Consider the following 17,631-nt stretch of genomic DNA (forward strand, 5'->3'; position numbering starts at 1 on the left):
TCCGATGCCTTGCTCGCAGAAATACGTGTGACGTTTTTTCTCACTGCTTTCAAGTTTTAAAGTGGAACAATGTGTCAGATGCGTACATTATAATGTGCTTTAGACTTCCATCATTCTCAATTGAGGTTCGGGCTTCACTGATAGCCTTGGTAGCCCTCAGCATACGCCACTGTCTAGATGGTATTGGTCTATCGCCCAAAGTTAAGTATTCTTTTCGTTATTATTGACAGCTTAGCAATTCAATACGATGAAATGAAATAAAATGGCGTATGACTTTTAGTGTTGGGAGTGTCCGATGACAAGTTCGGCTCGCCAGATGCGAGTATTTTGATTTGACACCCGTAGGCGACCTGCGCTTCGTGATGAGGATGAAATGATGATGAAGACGACACATACATCCAACCCCCGTGACAGCGAAGTTAACCAATGATGGTTAAAATTCCCGACCCTGCCGGAAATCGAACCCGGGATCCCTGTGACCAAAGGCCAGCACGCTAACCATTTAGCCTTGGAGCCGTACATTAAATACGATAATCAGAAGGTTGTGTTTATGTATCACAGGCTTGTTTACATTCAACCAATGCGCCGGCCAAGTTCATTTTGTATTAGGGTCTTATAATATTGTAGATAGTCTTGATTCAACTCATGCGGTGGCCATATTGATTTGGTGGTAGGCAACATGAGCCCGAAGATAACTGGGATAAGCTGAAGAAAGTTTAGTATTGCTGGCTACATATTATTTAGTTCTTTTGGCTGAGGTAGTATTTTAGGTATAGACAAATGAAGAATTCTTAAACGGTAGGGATATCTTTGATAGTATAGATCAGGGCCTCTCAAACGCCCAAAATCTCACGCGTGCAAACTGAGGCGCAGAGTTCCTGTGCACATTGCATCGGTCCCAATCGGCTCGGCTCGGACCAACGCTTCGTCTCTGGGCTACTCGGCTCAACTCGGCTCGGATTTGGAGCGCTACGGAGCAAGTGAGGAAGAGGGAGACAGCGGAGCGAGCGAGGCAGGCGTGGGGAAAGAGAGAGACAGCGCTATTGCTCCAACTCGAGGAGTGGGGGTCTGCACACTGGTCAACTAAGCGAAGTCGTCTTTTGCACCGTGCACAGTACATGCACCTGCACCCTGAGAGGCCCTGCTATAGATGGAAAGATAACCAAGGAAATTTTGGAGAATATTTTTATAACATGTGTTCATTTGCATGAATATGAAGATTTAATAGGCTAGTCTTCCCTTTGATAACGAAATCAGATTGCTTTCCATAATGTACAAATTCGATAGCTTTATAGAAGGAATCGATATCAGTCACTTCATTACCTTACGTATCGAGAGTATCGATACTGTCCAGGTAATGCCATATCATTCCTGAAATATACTATAGTATAGCTAGATGTACTGTATATTTGATTATCAATCGATTTCTAATACCTTTTTTTTTAAAGAATGACTATGAGCATAACAGACTACAATTACGTTTGGGACAGACAATATATGTGATATGATTTTGTTACTTTCACACACCTGTTGCCATTTCTTAACAGATGTATTATTTTTGCATTAATGTCTACTAACACATGTCACAGCAAAATGTAGCTTTCACCGCAGTCTCAGTTTCATTTGTGACTGCGATAGTATGAAGGCTGTTAGGCCCGCCTGGTAGCCATGATCGTTAAGGCGTCGAGTCGATGTGATCTGACAGCGTAGTTAGCCGGTTGGAGTGCCGTTGTCCGAAAAAGTTTCACCATCAGAATGTTGGCCGGCAGGGTAGGAGGGGTGGTGATACACTGACTGACAGAGCAAATGCAACACCAAGAAGGAGTGGTCAGAACTTTATGCCAATTGCAGGGTAGACTGACGTCACTGAGGTATGCTCATGATGTGAAATGCGCCGCTGTGCTGCGCACGTAGCGAACGATAAATGGGACACGGCGTTGGCGAATGGCCCACTTCGTACCGTGATTTCTCAGCCGACAGTCATTGTAGAACGTGTTGTCGTGTGCCACAGGATACGTATATAGCTAAGAATGCCAGGCCGCCGTCAACGGAGGCATTTCCAGCAGACAGACGACTTTACGAGGGGTATGGTGATCGGGCTGAGAAGGGCAGGTTGGTCGCTTCGTCAAATCGCAGCCGATACCCATAGGGATGTGTCCACGGTGTAGCGCCTGTGGCGAAGATGGTTGGCGCAGGGACATGTGGCACGTGCGAGGGGTCCAGGCGCAGCCCGAGAGACGTCGGCACGCGAGGATCGGCGCATCCGCCGCCAAGCGGTGGCAGCCCCGCACGCCACGTCAACCGCCATTCTTCAGCATGTGCAAGACACCCTGGCTGTTCCAATATCGACCAGAACAATTTCCCGTCGATTGGTTGAAGGAGGCCTGCACTCCCGGCGCCGGCGTCCGCTCAGAAGACTACCATTGACTCCACAGCATAGACGTGCACGCCTGGCATGGTGCCGGGCTAGAGCGACTTGGATGAGGGAATGGCGGAACGTCGTGTTCTCCGATGAGTCACGCTTCTGTTCTGTCAGTGATAGTCACCGCAGACGAGTGTGGCGTCGGCGTGGAGAAAGGTCAAATCCGGCAGTAACTGTGGAGCGCCCTACCGCTAGACAACGCGGCATCATGGTTTGGGGCGCTATTGCGTATGATTCCACGTCACCTCTAGTGCGTATTCAAGGCACGTTAAATGCCCACCGCTACGTGCAGCATGTGCTGCGGCCGGTGGCACTCCCGTACCTTCAGGGGCTGCCAAATGCTCTGTTTCAGCAGGATAATGCCCGCCCACACACTGCTCGCATCTCCCAACAGGCTCTACGAGTTGTACAGATGCTTCCGTGGCCAGCGTACTCTCCGGATCTCTCACCAATCGAACACGTGTGGGATCTCATTGGACGCCGTTTGCAAACTCTGCCCTAGCCTCGTACGGACGACCAACTGTGGCAAATGGTTGACAGAGAATGGAGAACCATCCCTCAGGACACCATCCGCACTCTTATTGACTCTGTACCTCGACGTGTTTCTGCGTGCATCGCCGTTCGCGGTGGTCCTACATCCTACTGAGTCGATGCCGTGCGCATTGTGTAACCTGCATATCGGTTTGAAATAAACATCAATTATTCGTCCATGCCGTCTCTGTTTTTTTCCCCAACTTTCATCCCTTTCGAACCACTCCTTCTTGGTGTTGCATTTGCTCTGTCAGTCAGTGTATAAAACTTATAATCACTAGAATGAGTGCCAAAAGCCTGGATTCAATTCGAAACCTCTCAGCAATGTTCATATAGAGTGAGCGAACATGACGCTGTTGATGGGGGTTCGTCCGTCGGATGTAAACGTTAAGCCTTGGGCAGACCCCTTGGTGCTAATCGACAGGAGTAGGCTATGTGCCGGCACTGGGTTTCACCCTCTCCCCTCCTCCTGTCATACACATCACGTCATTCATCTCATTAACACTGTTTGACCGAGATGAAACTGTTGTTATGTTTCCGATCTAACCTTACCTCTAGTGGTCGCATATGATAACCACATATAAAAAATAAAGTACACTTTCGGAGGACCACTTAAATGTTATTAAGAAAATACTGTTTGTAAAATATAAAGAGCACACAAGTCACTGATTTATTCAGTTATACGTGAACTAAAATCACAGCAGTACTGTAAGTACTGCTTGTACGTATACAATCATATATTTACACGTAGGGTATGCACTGACACTAAAAACTCTAGAAATTCTTTACACTTGAAAGGACGAAATTGTTATTGTGCCAATGGTTTGGCTGCACTTAAAAAAATGTTAGCACTGTTGTGCAATTACATGATTTTATGCGACTGTTGTCTCCACATGTTACTCGTGTCATGTCTGACGCGCTTCTCCTGGTCTCTAGCCAGTCACTCGCGCCAGAAAAAGAAAGCGAGGTGCTGCCCTCTATTCACAACTTCATTAGTAAATACATTTTATAAATGAAATACTACAATATTATAGATTAAAAAAAACACAAATAAATGACATAACTTCTTAGATATGATTGTTAATGCGATATGTGCAGTAACAAACACCTCTGATGAGGTTGACTTCAGGAAGAGTATCCGGTCGTAAGAACTCGCTACGAAGATTCATCTCACATTATACCCGATTCCGTAGAGCAACGGGACAGGGGTTGGTGATACATAGTATGGAAGATGCTGAGATTATAAGTGGCACTGAGTAATTATGTAAGATTGTACTTATAGGATTGATAGCACTTTCCGGCCCAGTGTCAAACTACTGTACTTCACTCCTCATAATGCCTTGTACATCTAATTATGAAACCGCTTTCTTTGTAATCGGATAACCTCCGTCAGCCTCGGGACCGAAGTCAATTAAAAATCTATTCACTTTTAGTCGAATCGAGCCAAAATATCAGATCAGCTATTCATCAGCGAAGGATCTTCTTCACACATAGGTGAGTACGAAGGGAAATAACCGAAATTATCAAGAACAAAATAAATAAATGGGAGCAAATGAGGATTTGTACAGCAAGACAGAACCTCTCACAGCGTCAATTAAGAAGAGACGGCTACTATTTTACGGTCATCTCTTGAGGATGACTGGTAATCGACTAACGAAAAGAATATGGAATTTTATTCAATCTAAGACCACAAGGCCGAGATGGTTCCAGGAATGCGAAAAAGATCTGAGGCAGATTGGTATTTCAGACCAAGAAATTCATGACAGGAACGCATTCAGAAGATTGGTGAACAACTACCAAGGTTTCCAAATGGCATCAACTTCCAGAAGACGAAAAGGACGGAAAGCATAAACAGGCACTCGTCGCTGGGCTCAGAAGATACTGGCAGGAAGTCAAAGCCGGAACAAGAACAAGACCTAGACACTGAAATGAAGTTGGTTGTTAACACGCAGTCCATAGAGGCTCAACTCGATGTATATATATATAAAAGAATTACGGTATTATAAACTAACAATTAAAAAAGGAACAAAATGACAGATGTATAGAACCTAAATTTCTGTAACTGTACGTATGAAAACATCGTTACAGATCACAAAAAACTTAATGACTGAATTATTGCGAAACTGATCATTCCTCACGAACCTTCATCAAAAGTGGAAATTCCCCAGGTGTTTTTTTCTGACGCCTATTAGTTACACACCATAATTCATTCTAACGGTTCATAATTACGCTGTGGTTTCGTAAAACGCGACTAGTTTCGCTCCCATTTCATTTTTAAATCTTATGACCACTTCATTGTCGACGAAGAGAAATACGAAACGAACCAGGAAGTTGCTATCCTTTCGAAAACTGAACTGAAATGTGAAGGTGCCGTAAGATTCACGACTTTGCCTTGCATGTTTGGAAGTAAGAAGTAAGGAGGCTGTTTTTCAGAATCAAGTTGTTAGAATTCTTTATATCCATCCAGAAAATGAAGTAGCGACTGTCTTTCCAGCCAGACGTCTTGAGGTTTGAACCCTGATTGATCCTGGGTTGGATTTTCACCTAAAATATCGCGTGGTTTTCTCAACCACTGACCAAAACCCAAAATAAGCCAAGATGACTCTAACAATCCCAGAAAAGGAAATTCTAGGAGGTTGTGATGTGGCTGAAGGAAATATGAAGAAATTAAGAAGAAGAAGAATAAGAAGAAGAATATATTTCTAGTGATCAACGTTTGTATTTTATAATACTCGCCTTGGGATGCCAAGACAACTACTACCCAGCCAAATATTAGAATGGCACGTGGTCTGTGTGGTGATGACCTCAGCTGTAATTGACTGGGTACGCTTCCTTTTATATCAGACAGTTTCTGGCTTGGTCTTATGAGACTGAATAAAAATTATTTCAGGTTGGACGAGCCAAGATATGAATTCTGCACCTCTAGGTGAGAAGCAGACACGCTTCCCCGACGCTAATGGGGCTGGTACCAAAAGAGACTCTATACATGAAAAGAACTGAGAAATAGAAGCTCTGAGAACTCATTTGACAATGCGATTTCATTGTACCCGTAACATAGAAACCTATACGATATTGTACACAAATAGCACTGTTCTGTAGAGATATTAACAAGGGACTTGTTCTAAGCATAAATTTAAACATATTTTGGTCTCAAAATAAAAGCTCATCAGCACTTCCAAATTGGTATATTGTTACCCCCCCCCCCCCTCAGAGGTACGACCCAGTTACCTAGCATTTAATTTAGCATCATGTCTTTGTGCATAGCGCGACCTCGGAGACAAAGAAGGATCCGCTAAGTTAAGTGTTTGCAAGAGAAGGATAGAAACACACACCTCGTGCCTTCGCCGCAGAAGCAATTCTAAAGGGAACCAATATCCCAAGCTGAGATTTGCAGCCCTGCCATGTTCAATTTTAACGTGTCCATGAATATGGAAATTAATTAAAGAAATGGAAGTTACACGGTGTAGGGGAGGCTGGCCTAAAATGACATATCTGGGTAAAACGACATAGTTATGTTTTTGACAAATGTACTATTAGAATATTTTTTAATTTTGCGCTTTTAGGTCTGTCTGGTTGGTACACAACTCAAGTGAACCGGTCGTAGCATATGGCAGCGGGATAGGGATTTTATGTTCAGAAATGTGTTTCGTAGCATTTCTATTGTAATTAAACACTCACTATTTCTTATAACTTGGAGTTTACTGAGTGCCTTCAGCTTTATAAAAGTAATGTCCAGTGATAGCCTTGAAGGTACGCTACAACTTGCACTAATTACTTCCGTTGTCATGAGTCGAAAAGCAAATGTAGCCAACTTTGGGCATAATGACACACGTACTATGTCATTTTGCCTGAAAATATAATTTTTCTAATACACTGACTGACAGAGCAAATGCAACACCAAGGAGGAGTGGTTCGAAAGGGATGAAAGTTGGGGAAAAAACAGAGTCGGCACGGAAGAATAATTGATGTTTATTTCAAACCGATATGCAGGTTACACAATGTGCACGGCATCGACTCAATAGGATGTAGGACCACCGCGAGCGGCGATGCACGCAGAAACACGTCGAGGTACAGAGTCAATAAGAGTGCGGATGGTGTCCTGAGGGATGGTTCTCCATTCTCTGTCAACCATTTTCCACAGTTGGTCGTCCGTACGAGGCTGGGGCAGAGTTTGCAAACGGCGTCCAATGAGATCCCACACGTGTTCGATTGGTGAGAGATCCGGAGAGTACGCTGGCCACGGAAGCATCTGTACACCTCGTAGAGCCTGTTGGGAGATGCGAGCAGTGTGTGGGCGGGCATTATCCTGCTGAAACAGAGCATTGGGCAGCCCCTGAAGGTACGGGAGTGCCACCGGCCGCAGCACATGCTGCACGTAGCGGTGGGCATTTAACGTGCCTTGAATACGCACTAGAGGTGACGTGGAATCATACGCAATAGCGCCCCAAACCATGATGCCGCGTTGTCTAGCGGTAGGGCGGTCCACAGTTACTGCCGGTTTTGACCTTTCTCCACGCCGACGCCACACTCGTCTGCGGTGACTATCACTGACAGAACAGAAGCGTGACTCATCGGAGAACACGACGTTCCGCCATTCCCTCATCCCAGTCGCTCTAGCCCGGCACCATGCCAGGCGTGCACGTTTATGCTGTGGAGTCAATGGTAGTCTTCTGAGAGGACGCCGGGAGTGCAGGCCTCCTTCAACCAATCGACGGGAAATTGTTCTGGTCGATATTGGACAGCCAGGGTGTCTTGCACATGCTGAAGAATGGCGGAAACGTGGCGTGCGGGGCTGCCACCGCTTGGCGGCGGATGCGCCGATCCTCGCGTGCTGACGTCACTCGGGCTGCGCCTGGACCCCTCGCACGTGCCACATGTCCCTGCGCCAACCATCTTCGCCACAGGCGCTGCACCGTGGACACATCCCTATGGGTATCGGCTGCGATTTGACGAAGCGACCAACCTGCCCTTCTCAGCCCGATCACCATACCCCTCGTAAAGTCGTCTGTCTGCTGGAAATGCCTCCGTTGACGGCGGCCTGGCATTCTTAGCTATACACGTGTCCTGTGGCACACGACAACACGTTCTACAATGACTGTCGGCTGAGAAATCACGGTACGAAGTGGCCCATTCGCCAGCGCCGTGTCCCATTTATCGTTCGCTACGTACGCAGCACAGCGGCGCATTTCACATCATGAGCATACCTCAGTGACGTCAGTCTACCCTGCAATTGGCATAAAGTTCTGACCACTCCTTCTTGGTGTTGCATTTGCTCTGTCAGTCTGTGTATATACAGTGTGTTAAGTTTTGAATATTAAGTTTGTATTCAGTATTAAGCCGTATAATGTGGTTAAGTGTAAGAGAGGGCCAAGAGCCCTAACTTCGCCACAAATAAAGACATCAATAAATAAATAAATAAATAAATAAATAAATAAATAAATAAATAAATAAATAAATAAATAAATAAATAAATAAATAAATAAATAAATAAATAAATAAATAATATTATTGCTATTCTGGAACGTTTAGCAAATTGATTGATATGGATGTGCTGTTCTATAGAGTAATATTTCAAAATAAAATGCAACTTGTTTTTCTTGATGTAACAGGAGGTGCATCAGATTTATTGTTCATTTTGGGAAAGTTACATGTTCCTTTTTTTGAAACAGGCCTAAATTTCAGAATGCATATTAATTGCAATCTAGGCACGTCATTTTACCTAGAGACCAAGCCTAAAATGACATACTGCGAGCTTTTAGGATTTTTTATTTTTTATAATTAACATGTGAGAAATACGCATTCCAACTATACTGAACGATTACTAATACTTCCTATGTCATGAGAAACTAGTAATCGTTTATTTATTTATTAAGACAAACTTTATATCTAAATTTATATTTAGGGTAGGTCATTTTAGGCCAGCCTCCCCTGTCGGTGTAATTTATGGACACATTTTACCAGGAGACTTCTATTAAGTATCATTAATTTAGACAAACTACGCAATTGAAACCACACACGAGCACGGAAAATTCCATCCTAACATCTGGTCGCCATTATGTCAGTTCAGGGAGCCCCAGAGTTGGCTCGAATGAAAAAGGGACGCGAAAGTGATTGCGGCGAATTGTACGATCGATTTCTTTACGGATGTTGGTCAAAATTTACGGGGATATGTTAATCACCCGTAGAGCGTATTACCTCATCGACATCAGTGAGATCACCGGAGCGATATGGCCTTTTCTCATATAAGGTCAGTTCTCCATAGCTCCAAGGCTGACATTATGTGACGGGCCGCGTACCTTTGTTTTGACTTTGTGCATGTTAGAAACTTTAAAAGAGCAATGGCAAATGAACCATGAGGTGCGTAGCGTTTAGGGGTTGGAGTAAGGATTTAAAAGAGAGGGCGTATTAGTCTTTGGTAAGACCGCAGTTAGAGTATGGCTCCAGTGTGTCGTATCGCTGATCAGGCACTCCCGCATGTCATAATTCGTAAGCAAGCGGTTCGAAAATGAATTCGAACCGCGACCTCACAACGCAGAAATAAAAGTAGATATAAGAAATGTGGGGTCAGAAAATGAATTAAAACTTAAAGGTATCAAGAGGAAATAATTATATGTGTAAGAAAATGAGATTGAAATATTCATTGGGAATTACTATGGGAGATGCAGTTCTGAGCTTTCAGGCAGTGGTGAAATGTTTGAACAAACACAGGATATTGGTCATTCCTTATCACTGTATGTACATGGTCAAGGATGACAGAGCGCGGCTTAAACCGCACGTAGTACAAGGAAAATTCCGAGGTTCGACCTTCTGGAACAATTGAGAAGGTTGAGAATTCCCTCAGGGAAGAGATGCTGCCAGCCAATGAGAATAAGACAAATCAGAAGTAGACATGGTTCAAAGTTCGGCTGAGCATAGCAACAGTGAAATACTGAATTAACTTAAGGGAGAACTCAGAGAGGTGATCAGTTAGTTCACAGCTCACAGTCAGAAGAGGTAGTTGGGAAGGAAGCTGAAGGTCTGGCGGGGACATTGAGCCAGTCAGGTCGCGAACAGAACTTGAAGTGAAGTTCGAAGTCAGGAATATTATCATTGATAATAGTACTCTTAGACAATACGTCAGGAAGTCTGAACGCTCCAGTAAAAGAGTGGTAGGGTGAAGGGAACGCACTGGCGGACTCGTAAATTAACGAGAAAATAAGGGAAGTCTTTTAAGTAAATTAGGCTTACGCGACCAGGGAAAAGTACCGGATTCTGACAAGCAGTGGAAGCACATAATCTCTATTGCTCTAGTAAAGACGTAAAGTAAAGGGTGACAATTAAGGACTTTGACTGTTCTTCAATAGGAGTGAAGTTCTCTGGAGGAACCCACTCGATAGACACTAACTATACAGAGGAGGCTAGAGGGAAGCATCACTCAGGGACTAAAGTCTCCTATTATCAAGGAAACAGGGATAAGATTGGGCCGGTCAGCAGGGAAGAGGTAACCACGGATCGACGGGTTCCAGTACAACAAATGAACTCAATCACCTGGGGATTAGCCTGGACTGTAACATTGTAAATCAGAACTGTATCTCTTGGGGAACCAGTGAAGGGAAGAAGTGTATCAGCGTGTGCTAACGTGTGATAGTGAAACTCAGGCTTCAAGAAAGAAGACGTCGTAGAAGACTCCCGTCGCTCGGAAGATAAGTATTAACTAGTATTGAATGAACTAAATAGGGAACTAAGAACTTTTAGCTAGAGAGAAAGTTGTACAGGATTAGGAAGTTCCCTAATTCAAGATCAAATTAGCATCAAGAGTTGTATATATAGATGTATATATTGTACAGTGAATAACTTTGGGAAATTCCAATATATTAATTCTTGGCATTAAGCCACCTTAATTTTGGTGTTATCATTGTAGAGTATGGTGCATTCTAGAACCCTATCCAGTCCCCAGCTTGCCATATCCTTAGGATATGACAAGTGTATGGGACCCTCACCAAGACTACTTGACACGAGAACTGGGAAAAATTCAAAGGAAAGCAGCACGATTTGTTCTGGGTGACTTCCAACAAGGAGTAGTGTTACTAAAATGTTGCGAACCTTGGGGTGGGGGGATTGGGGACTAACGGGACGAGATGCTCGACATTGTGGTATGTTTCGAGCTGTCAGCGGTAACTTGACGTGAAATAACATAAGTAGAAGAATATGCCTGAGCAGAGCTTTTAAAAGAACGAAAGATCATAATATGAAGCTAAAGTTGGAATTCAAGAGGACAGACTGGGAAAAATATTCATTCATAGGAGGAGGAGTAAGGGATTGGTAAATTATCAAGGGAAATGTTCCATAAATTTCAAAGTCCGTAAACATATTTAAGAAAAAAAGCTAGGTAAACAATTATAAATAAATGTAAACATGAGGTAAACTATTGATCGGGAATCTGTCACCTGGGCGACCGCTCTAAATACAGATTATTTATTTATTTATTTATTTATTTATTTATTTATTTATTTATTTATTTATTTATTTATTTATTTATTTATTTATTGTTATCCGTGAGTGTTAAAAATATATCGTTATAATAACTTTCATTGGTGACAGAGTGATACAATTTTCGTGAGAAGGGATATGGGAAATTATATCGATTGAAATAGTACGCGTCGTTTAAGTTTACTGGGATATGCAGATCACCCGTAGGGCGTATTATCTCATGTTGATCAACAACCGCAAAGAAATCGATCGTGCAATTCGCCGCAGTCACCTTCACGTCCCTTTCTCACTCGAGACAACTCTGGGGTTCCCCGAACTGACAACTTGCCACAGGATCCAGGACCAAGGAGATGAACGAGTAACTTCCATTGATGGACCCTAGGAGGTTCGACCTGCTACACCCGGCGGTAAGTAACCTTTTAACTCATATGAGTATTTTGTAGCAGCAGTACAACTTTAAGTGTAAAAGGAGCTGAGCGCAGCTTTCATGTCATTATTTTGTGTACGAATTGAGGGAAAAGACCAGTATGTAGATCTTTTAATGTTTATTTGATATTTATGCGTTTTCATTTTATTTATTAGTTTATTCCTTTGGGAATTCGTGTTTTACATAGAGGGATGTAATATAAATTAAGTAGGGTTTACTTCTTTGCCGGACTGTCACGGCTAGGAATCGAATTAATGAATGATAAGTTAGTCATCAGACTATGGTTTAATGCTGGAGGATATTTTCAAATTTTTTCTTCTACAACAGCATATTCTATAACACAAAGTAGAGCTGAGAACGGAGCAGTTGCTCCTATAATTGCAATCGGTAGTGCGAGTGCAGCGCTCCATCCGGTGTTTTCCGGTAGTAAACTGTTGCTTAGAAACCAATCGGTGCTTCGGTGGGCGAGTGGAGGGCGAGCGGAGGACGGAGGAACAGTACTGAATGTGTGCTCGCTTGTAGTTCCAGTAGTGGAGCGCAACGGATGTGCCAGCGACGTAGCACATACTGCTTTATAAGTATCGAGAAGGCGAATATATGAAATATATACATTTTCATTTATCGTTAGTGTTATTATCTACCTCTGTGGTGTAGTGGTTAGTGTGATTAGCTAGCACCGCAGAGGCCCGGGTTCGATTCTCGGCTCTGCCACGAAATTTGAAAAGTGGTATGAGAGCTGGAACGGGGTCCACCCTCGGGAGGTCAACTGAGTAGAGGGAGGGGGGTCTTTTTCTTCTTGCAAGCTGCTTTACGTCGCATCAACACAGATAGGTCTTATGGCGACGATGGGATAAGAAAGGGCTAGGAGTGGGAAGGAAGCGTCCGTGGCCTTAATTAAGGTACAGCCCCAGCATTTGCCTGGTGTGAAAATGGGAAACCACGGAAAACCATCTTCAGGGCTGCCGACAGTGGGGTTCGAACCCACTATCTCCCGAATACTAGATACTGGCCGCACTTAAGCGACTGCAGCTATCGAGCTGGGTGAGTGGGGGGTGGGTTCAATTCCATCCTCAGCCATCCTCGAAGTGGTTTTTCATGGTATCCCACTTCTCCTCCAGGCAAATGCCGGGTGGTACCTAACGTAACGCCACGGCCGCTTCCTATTCTCTTCCTTGTCTATCCCTTCCCATCGTCCAATCCCCACATAAGGCCCTTGTTCAGCATGGCAAGTGGGGCGGCCTGGGCGAGGAACTGGTCTTCCTCCCCGGCCACTGTTTGAGTTGGCCGTGCGGTTAGGGATGCACAGCTGTGAGCTTGCATACGGGAGATAGTGGGTTCGAGCCCTTCTGTCGGCAGCCCATTTTCACACCAGGCAAATGCTGGGGCTGTACCTTAATTAAGGCCACGGCTGCTTCCTTCCCACTCCCAGGCCTTTCCTCTCCCATCGTCGCCATAAAAACTATCTGTGTCTGTGCAACATAAAATAAATTGTAAAGAATAAAGTGTCCCCGACCCAAAGTCTCACGCTTCAGGACACTGCCCTTGAGGCGGTAGAGGTTGGATCCCTCACTGACTCCGAGGGTATATTATTATTATTATTATTATTATTATTATTATTATTATTATTATTATTATTATTATTATTATTATTATTATTATTATTGTACTTCCCACTATTCACTTATGTGGTTTTTCTGCGACGTGGAAGTGCCGGGATTTTGTCCCACAGGAGTTCCTTAATATGCCGGTAAACCTGCCGACATGAGACTGTCGCATTTGAGCACCTTCAAGTACCACCGAGCAAAGTCAAAATTGAAACCGCATACTTCATCTCAGAAGGCCAGCGCTCTACCGTCTGAACTACTCAGTCCAGTACAGCATATAAACAATTACAATCACTTCTTACTCTTCAGTAATAAATGAGCTAAGAGTATAATTAATTCATGTAAGAGCATCGTATATAATACATGTTCACATGCAATGGAATACAATTATTACTTAAACAGTTTTACTATCAATAATACTGTAAATGCATTTGTAAGGGTATAATATATGGCCATGTTCAATCTACATTATTCTATCCACCTGCATCTATTGCAAACTGAATGACAGCAGATCAAAATCTGTTATTCATAGCGTAACAAATAATGCGGCGATCTTGAAACGACTACAGCATTTGAATGACAAACGTAGGAAAACACATGCATCTGTGGAATTAGTACTGAAATCTAAATTGTAATTCCACCCAAGATCACCGTTACAACATTGCCCACATTTTCCTCCAGTAAATTCAATCGGAGGACTACCGGAGGTCTCCGGAGGAAGAGCGAAAACAACTGCTCCGCTCCGCTCCTACCGTTCCCAGCTCTAACACGAAGGTTCTGAGTAATAATGTTTGCTTAGATTGATTAGGATGGCAGTCCTTCTTAATGTAGTCTTACTCGCACATGACGTACATTAAAGTAGTTAGCATTGTGTTCAATTTGTGTGAAGGACGTCGAAGCCTGCCCACCAAACAATAATTAGGGATTTAATTCGTGAAAGCGAGTAGACTTTCCCCAGACGAATGATACGGAGTCCTCAAAATTTAAGCTTTGTTAGTGGCATAGTAGTGAGAAGATTTCAGATGTGTTTTACTGTAGGGAAATCAGAATATGTGTGTTCATGGGGTTAAGAATTAACAGCTGTGGATTCTGTCCAAGTATAAAGAGAATATAAGGATTACGTGAAATATGGAAAACTGTCATGTATAATGAGAGTATTAATGAGACTTTAAGAATTCAAGGTTTTAGGAGTGGTAGTACTTGTCACGGAAGAATGCCGTGAGATCTTGGATGAATAGCCTGCTAAGAGATGTATGGCCTCCATTCAGGGTCGAAAGAAAGGAGAGATATAATAAAGGCACATGGGATGGCCTGTTTTGAATATTTACGAGATCCAACTGTGGAAAATTTGGTTCTGAAAAACACGCAGTTATATTGGTAATAGGTCAAGAAGACGAGTTCATTTAAGAAATGACTGGATAAGTCGATTATGACCTATCAAATTACAGAATTAATAAAGAGTTAGGGAATTATAGCTTCTCCGAACGTGAGTTACCAGGGAGTCACGTGTTCGAATCCCGTCCATATGGAGCGTTCGGTTATGCATCCATGCTCCAGGTGGATGTGTAATGCCTTCACAAAATGTTGTATAGTGCTTGTTGTATTTCAAATATGTGTCAAAGGTGTGTTGTTGCTATTTGTTGATTTCACGTGTTGTTGGGGGTATTGTGTTCGACTACCTCGAACCAGGCGTGTCGTTAAGTGTCACTATATTGTTTACTGTTTCATGCTGATGTCTTTTGGAGGGAATTGGCGTTTAGGAAGGGTTTTCCAACTCAATTCGGGTTTTGTATCCATTAATTTTTAATTTCGGCGTCATTGGGATTTTTCAATAACATCAAGTGCGTACATAAGGATCTTATGCGGTAGAATCAAGTAACGCCTTGGCGATCGTTTAACGGGGTGATTCCTCACTTACGAGAACTCACAAACATGAACAGTTTGATAATGTTTTGGCCAGAGGTTCGACCCTGAGCAATTTGTATAGTTTTTTTAAAATTGATTTATGTTTTAGCCATATTTAGCATCCGCAAAAGGGTGCAATAAACCTATTTTTACCAGCTTTTGATGTTCGCTTCTCATTCGTTGTAGTTTTTGCTGTTCCCGTCCTCTTCCCCTCATGTTAATTCTATCAGATAACGCCCTCAAGAACCGTACACACCCTGAAACCTACCGGAGCAACCTAAGGGACAGGAGGGGACAATATGGAATTCTCTTCTTAATTTTGGTGTAGTCCAGTTTTACAAATTGTCTTTTTTTCTACTGGCCACGGAAACTCCGAATGTCCTTTGAGCCGGATTATCGGATCAATTTCTAAGTTTATGTTGATATCTTTGACCTCTAGTACTATTCCCATCATCGCTACTATTCTAGGAAGTTCCTCTTAGCACGAGCGCGTCATGTCGTCACCATAACAAATTGTTAATTTGTCTATATCCGATGAACACCCATTTATATCATTTATAAACATCCTTAAGACCTTTATTAAATATTAACTATGAAATAATGCGAAGATTAAGAAATCTTAGTTTTGTTGTCTGTAACTGGTGGTATGTTAAGCCTAAAAAGTGTTGAGGGAAGAAAAGTTCACTCCCACAAATATAGACTGTAAGTGAGACAAACCCTTCTTGCTTGTAACTGTGTCGTACTGGACACCGTTTGCTTTATTCTGGCAGGCATCGGGGTTACGAGCATTTGTTACATCTTCTCCAGCATCCCTGAAATAAGAAATAATATAGTATAAGAGAATATTCTGTCCAGATGAAAGTTACAAGAGGTAATCTGGGTAATGTACAATTTAGTCCAATATTGACCAAAATATTGCTTACGACTGAGGTAGCTAAGTAAAATTCAGGAAACTCAATCGTCAAAAATTACCAGTGTTTCGCCCCAATGAGGCATGGGCTCAGCAGTTAAATACTGCACCTTCCCAAGACACTGGCCGGCTAGCACGCCGGTAGCGACACCATTGGCTATTTTTTTACTATTGAGTTTTCTGAATGTTATTTAGCTACTGTACCTCAATCGGAAGCCATATTTTTTGTTTTGCTTGCCCAGAAGGGCATATATAGCGACTGGAGATGTAATTCTCCCCTAGAACGTCAGCATTGAATGTGTGCTTATCACATGTAGCTTTCAGTGGTACGGCAATCAAATTATTTTACTTCTCATATATCACAAATAAAATTTAAATAAAGTTGTAAAACCCTTAAACATACGCCAAAAGATCCTCTCCCATCTCCTCCTTCTTCACAACCTTTACCCACCTCCTTCTTACATCACATCTCCCCAATTCGCCCGCATCTCTTGGCCAGAAAGAGGGCGTAACCCTCTAGGTGGCCCGCCTCACCCCTTCAAGTTGGGGAATGAAAACCTTTAAAAAAAAAGTGGTACGGCCAACAACACAGTTAAGACGTGCTAGCCGGCTAGTGTCTTGGAAAGGTGCGGTATCCAATTGATGAACCCACACCGCACTGGGGTGAAACACTAGTAATTTTTGACTATTGGTTTTCCTGAAATATATTTAGTCAATTATTGTTGGCTTTTGCAGAACAGAGGAAATACAGAAAGGTGATTTTAAATTCGTTTCTGATTTCCACGTTCCTTCTCCAGGGATGATCATCAGTCTTCCGTGACCCAATATTCAAAATTTAATCAATCAATTCATATCTTTCCAACGTGCAAACTTGCTCTTATACCAGAAGAAATATTCCAAGTATATTGCTTTAAGCAACTAAGAGAATACTTGAGAAAATGACATTGACTTCTTCTTCTTGTCCCTATCCGTTTCGGATGTTGGGAAATTTCAAAGCTGTATTTTTCCTGTCGACCGCTACTAAGAATAGCTCTGAGGTTGTTTTTAATGTCCAGGTTCTCAGGATTTTTAAACAAACGATCCTTTCTGGTATCCTCGTTTGCAGAACGAATTTCAGTAGCTGGTATATGTTTCTCCTCCTTATAATCCGACTGAGATATTGAGCTTCCTTGTTTTCAAAGAGATCAGTACTTCCTTGTCGTTTTTCAATCTCCGTTGAATATCGTCGCTTGTCACATGGTATGTCCACAATATTCTTAGGGCTCAACATCATCTTCCTCCTTTCAAAAGCCTCAAATTTCTTGCAAAACTTCCTGTGCCAATGTCCACGTTTCAACTCCACAAACAAGTTTCACCTTTGTGT

General features: G+C 42.8%; 1 protein-coding gene across 1 annotated transcript in view; it reads right to left on the reverse strand.

Annotated features, from left to right (window-relative positions):
* LOC136858399 (nose resistant to fluoxetine protein 6-like) overlaps positions 1-17,631 on the reverse strand; it is a 176,963-nt gene that overhangs the window by 67,439 nt on the left and 91,893 nt on the right. The window contains exon 4 of the mRNA XM_067137917.2: positions 16,076-16,170. Within this exon, the coding sequence (XP_066994018.2) occupies positions 16,076-16,170 (95 nt within the window). The remainder of the gene's footprint in view (positions 1-16,075; positions 16,171-17,631) is intronic.

The sequence above is a fragment of the Anabrus simplex genome, chromosome 1, assembly GCF_040414725.1.
Source record: "Anabrus simplex isolate iqAnaSimp1 chromosome 1, ASM4041472v1, whole genome shotgun sequence".
Classification (NCBI taxonomy): Eukaryota; Metazoa; Arthropoda; class Insecta; order Orthoptera; family Tettigoniidae; genus Anabrus; species Anabrus simplex.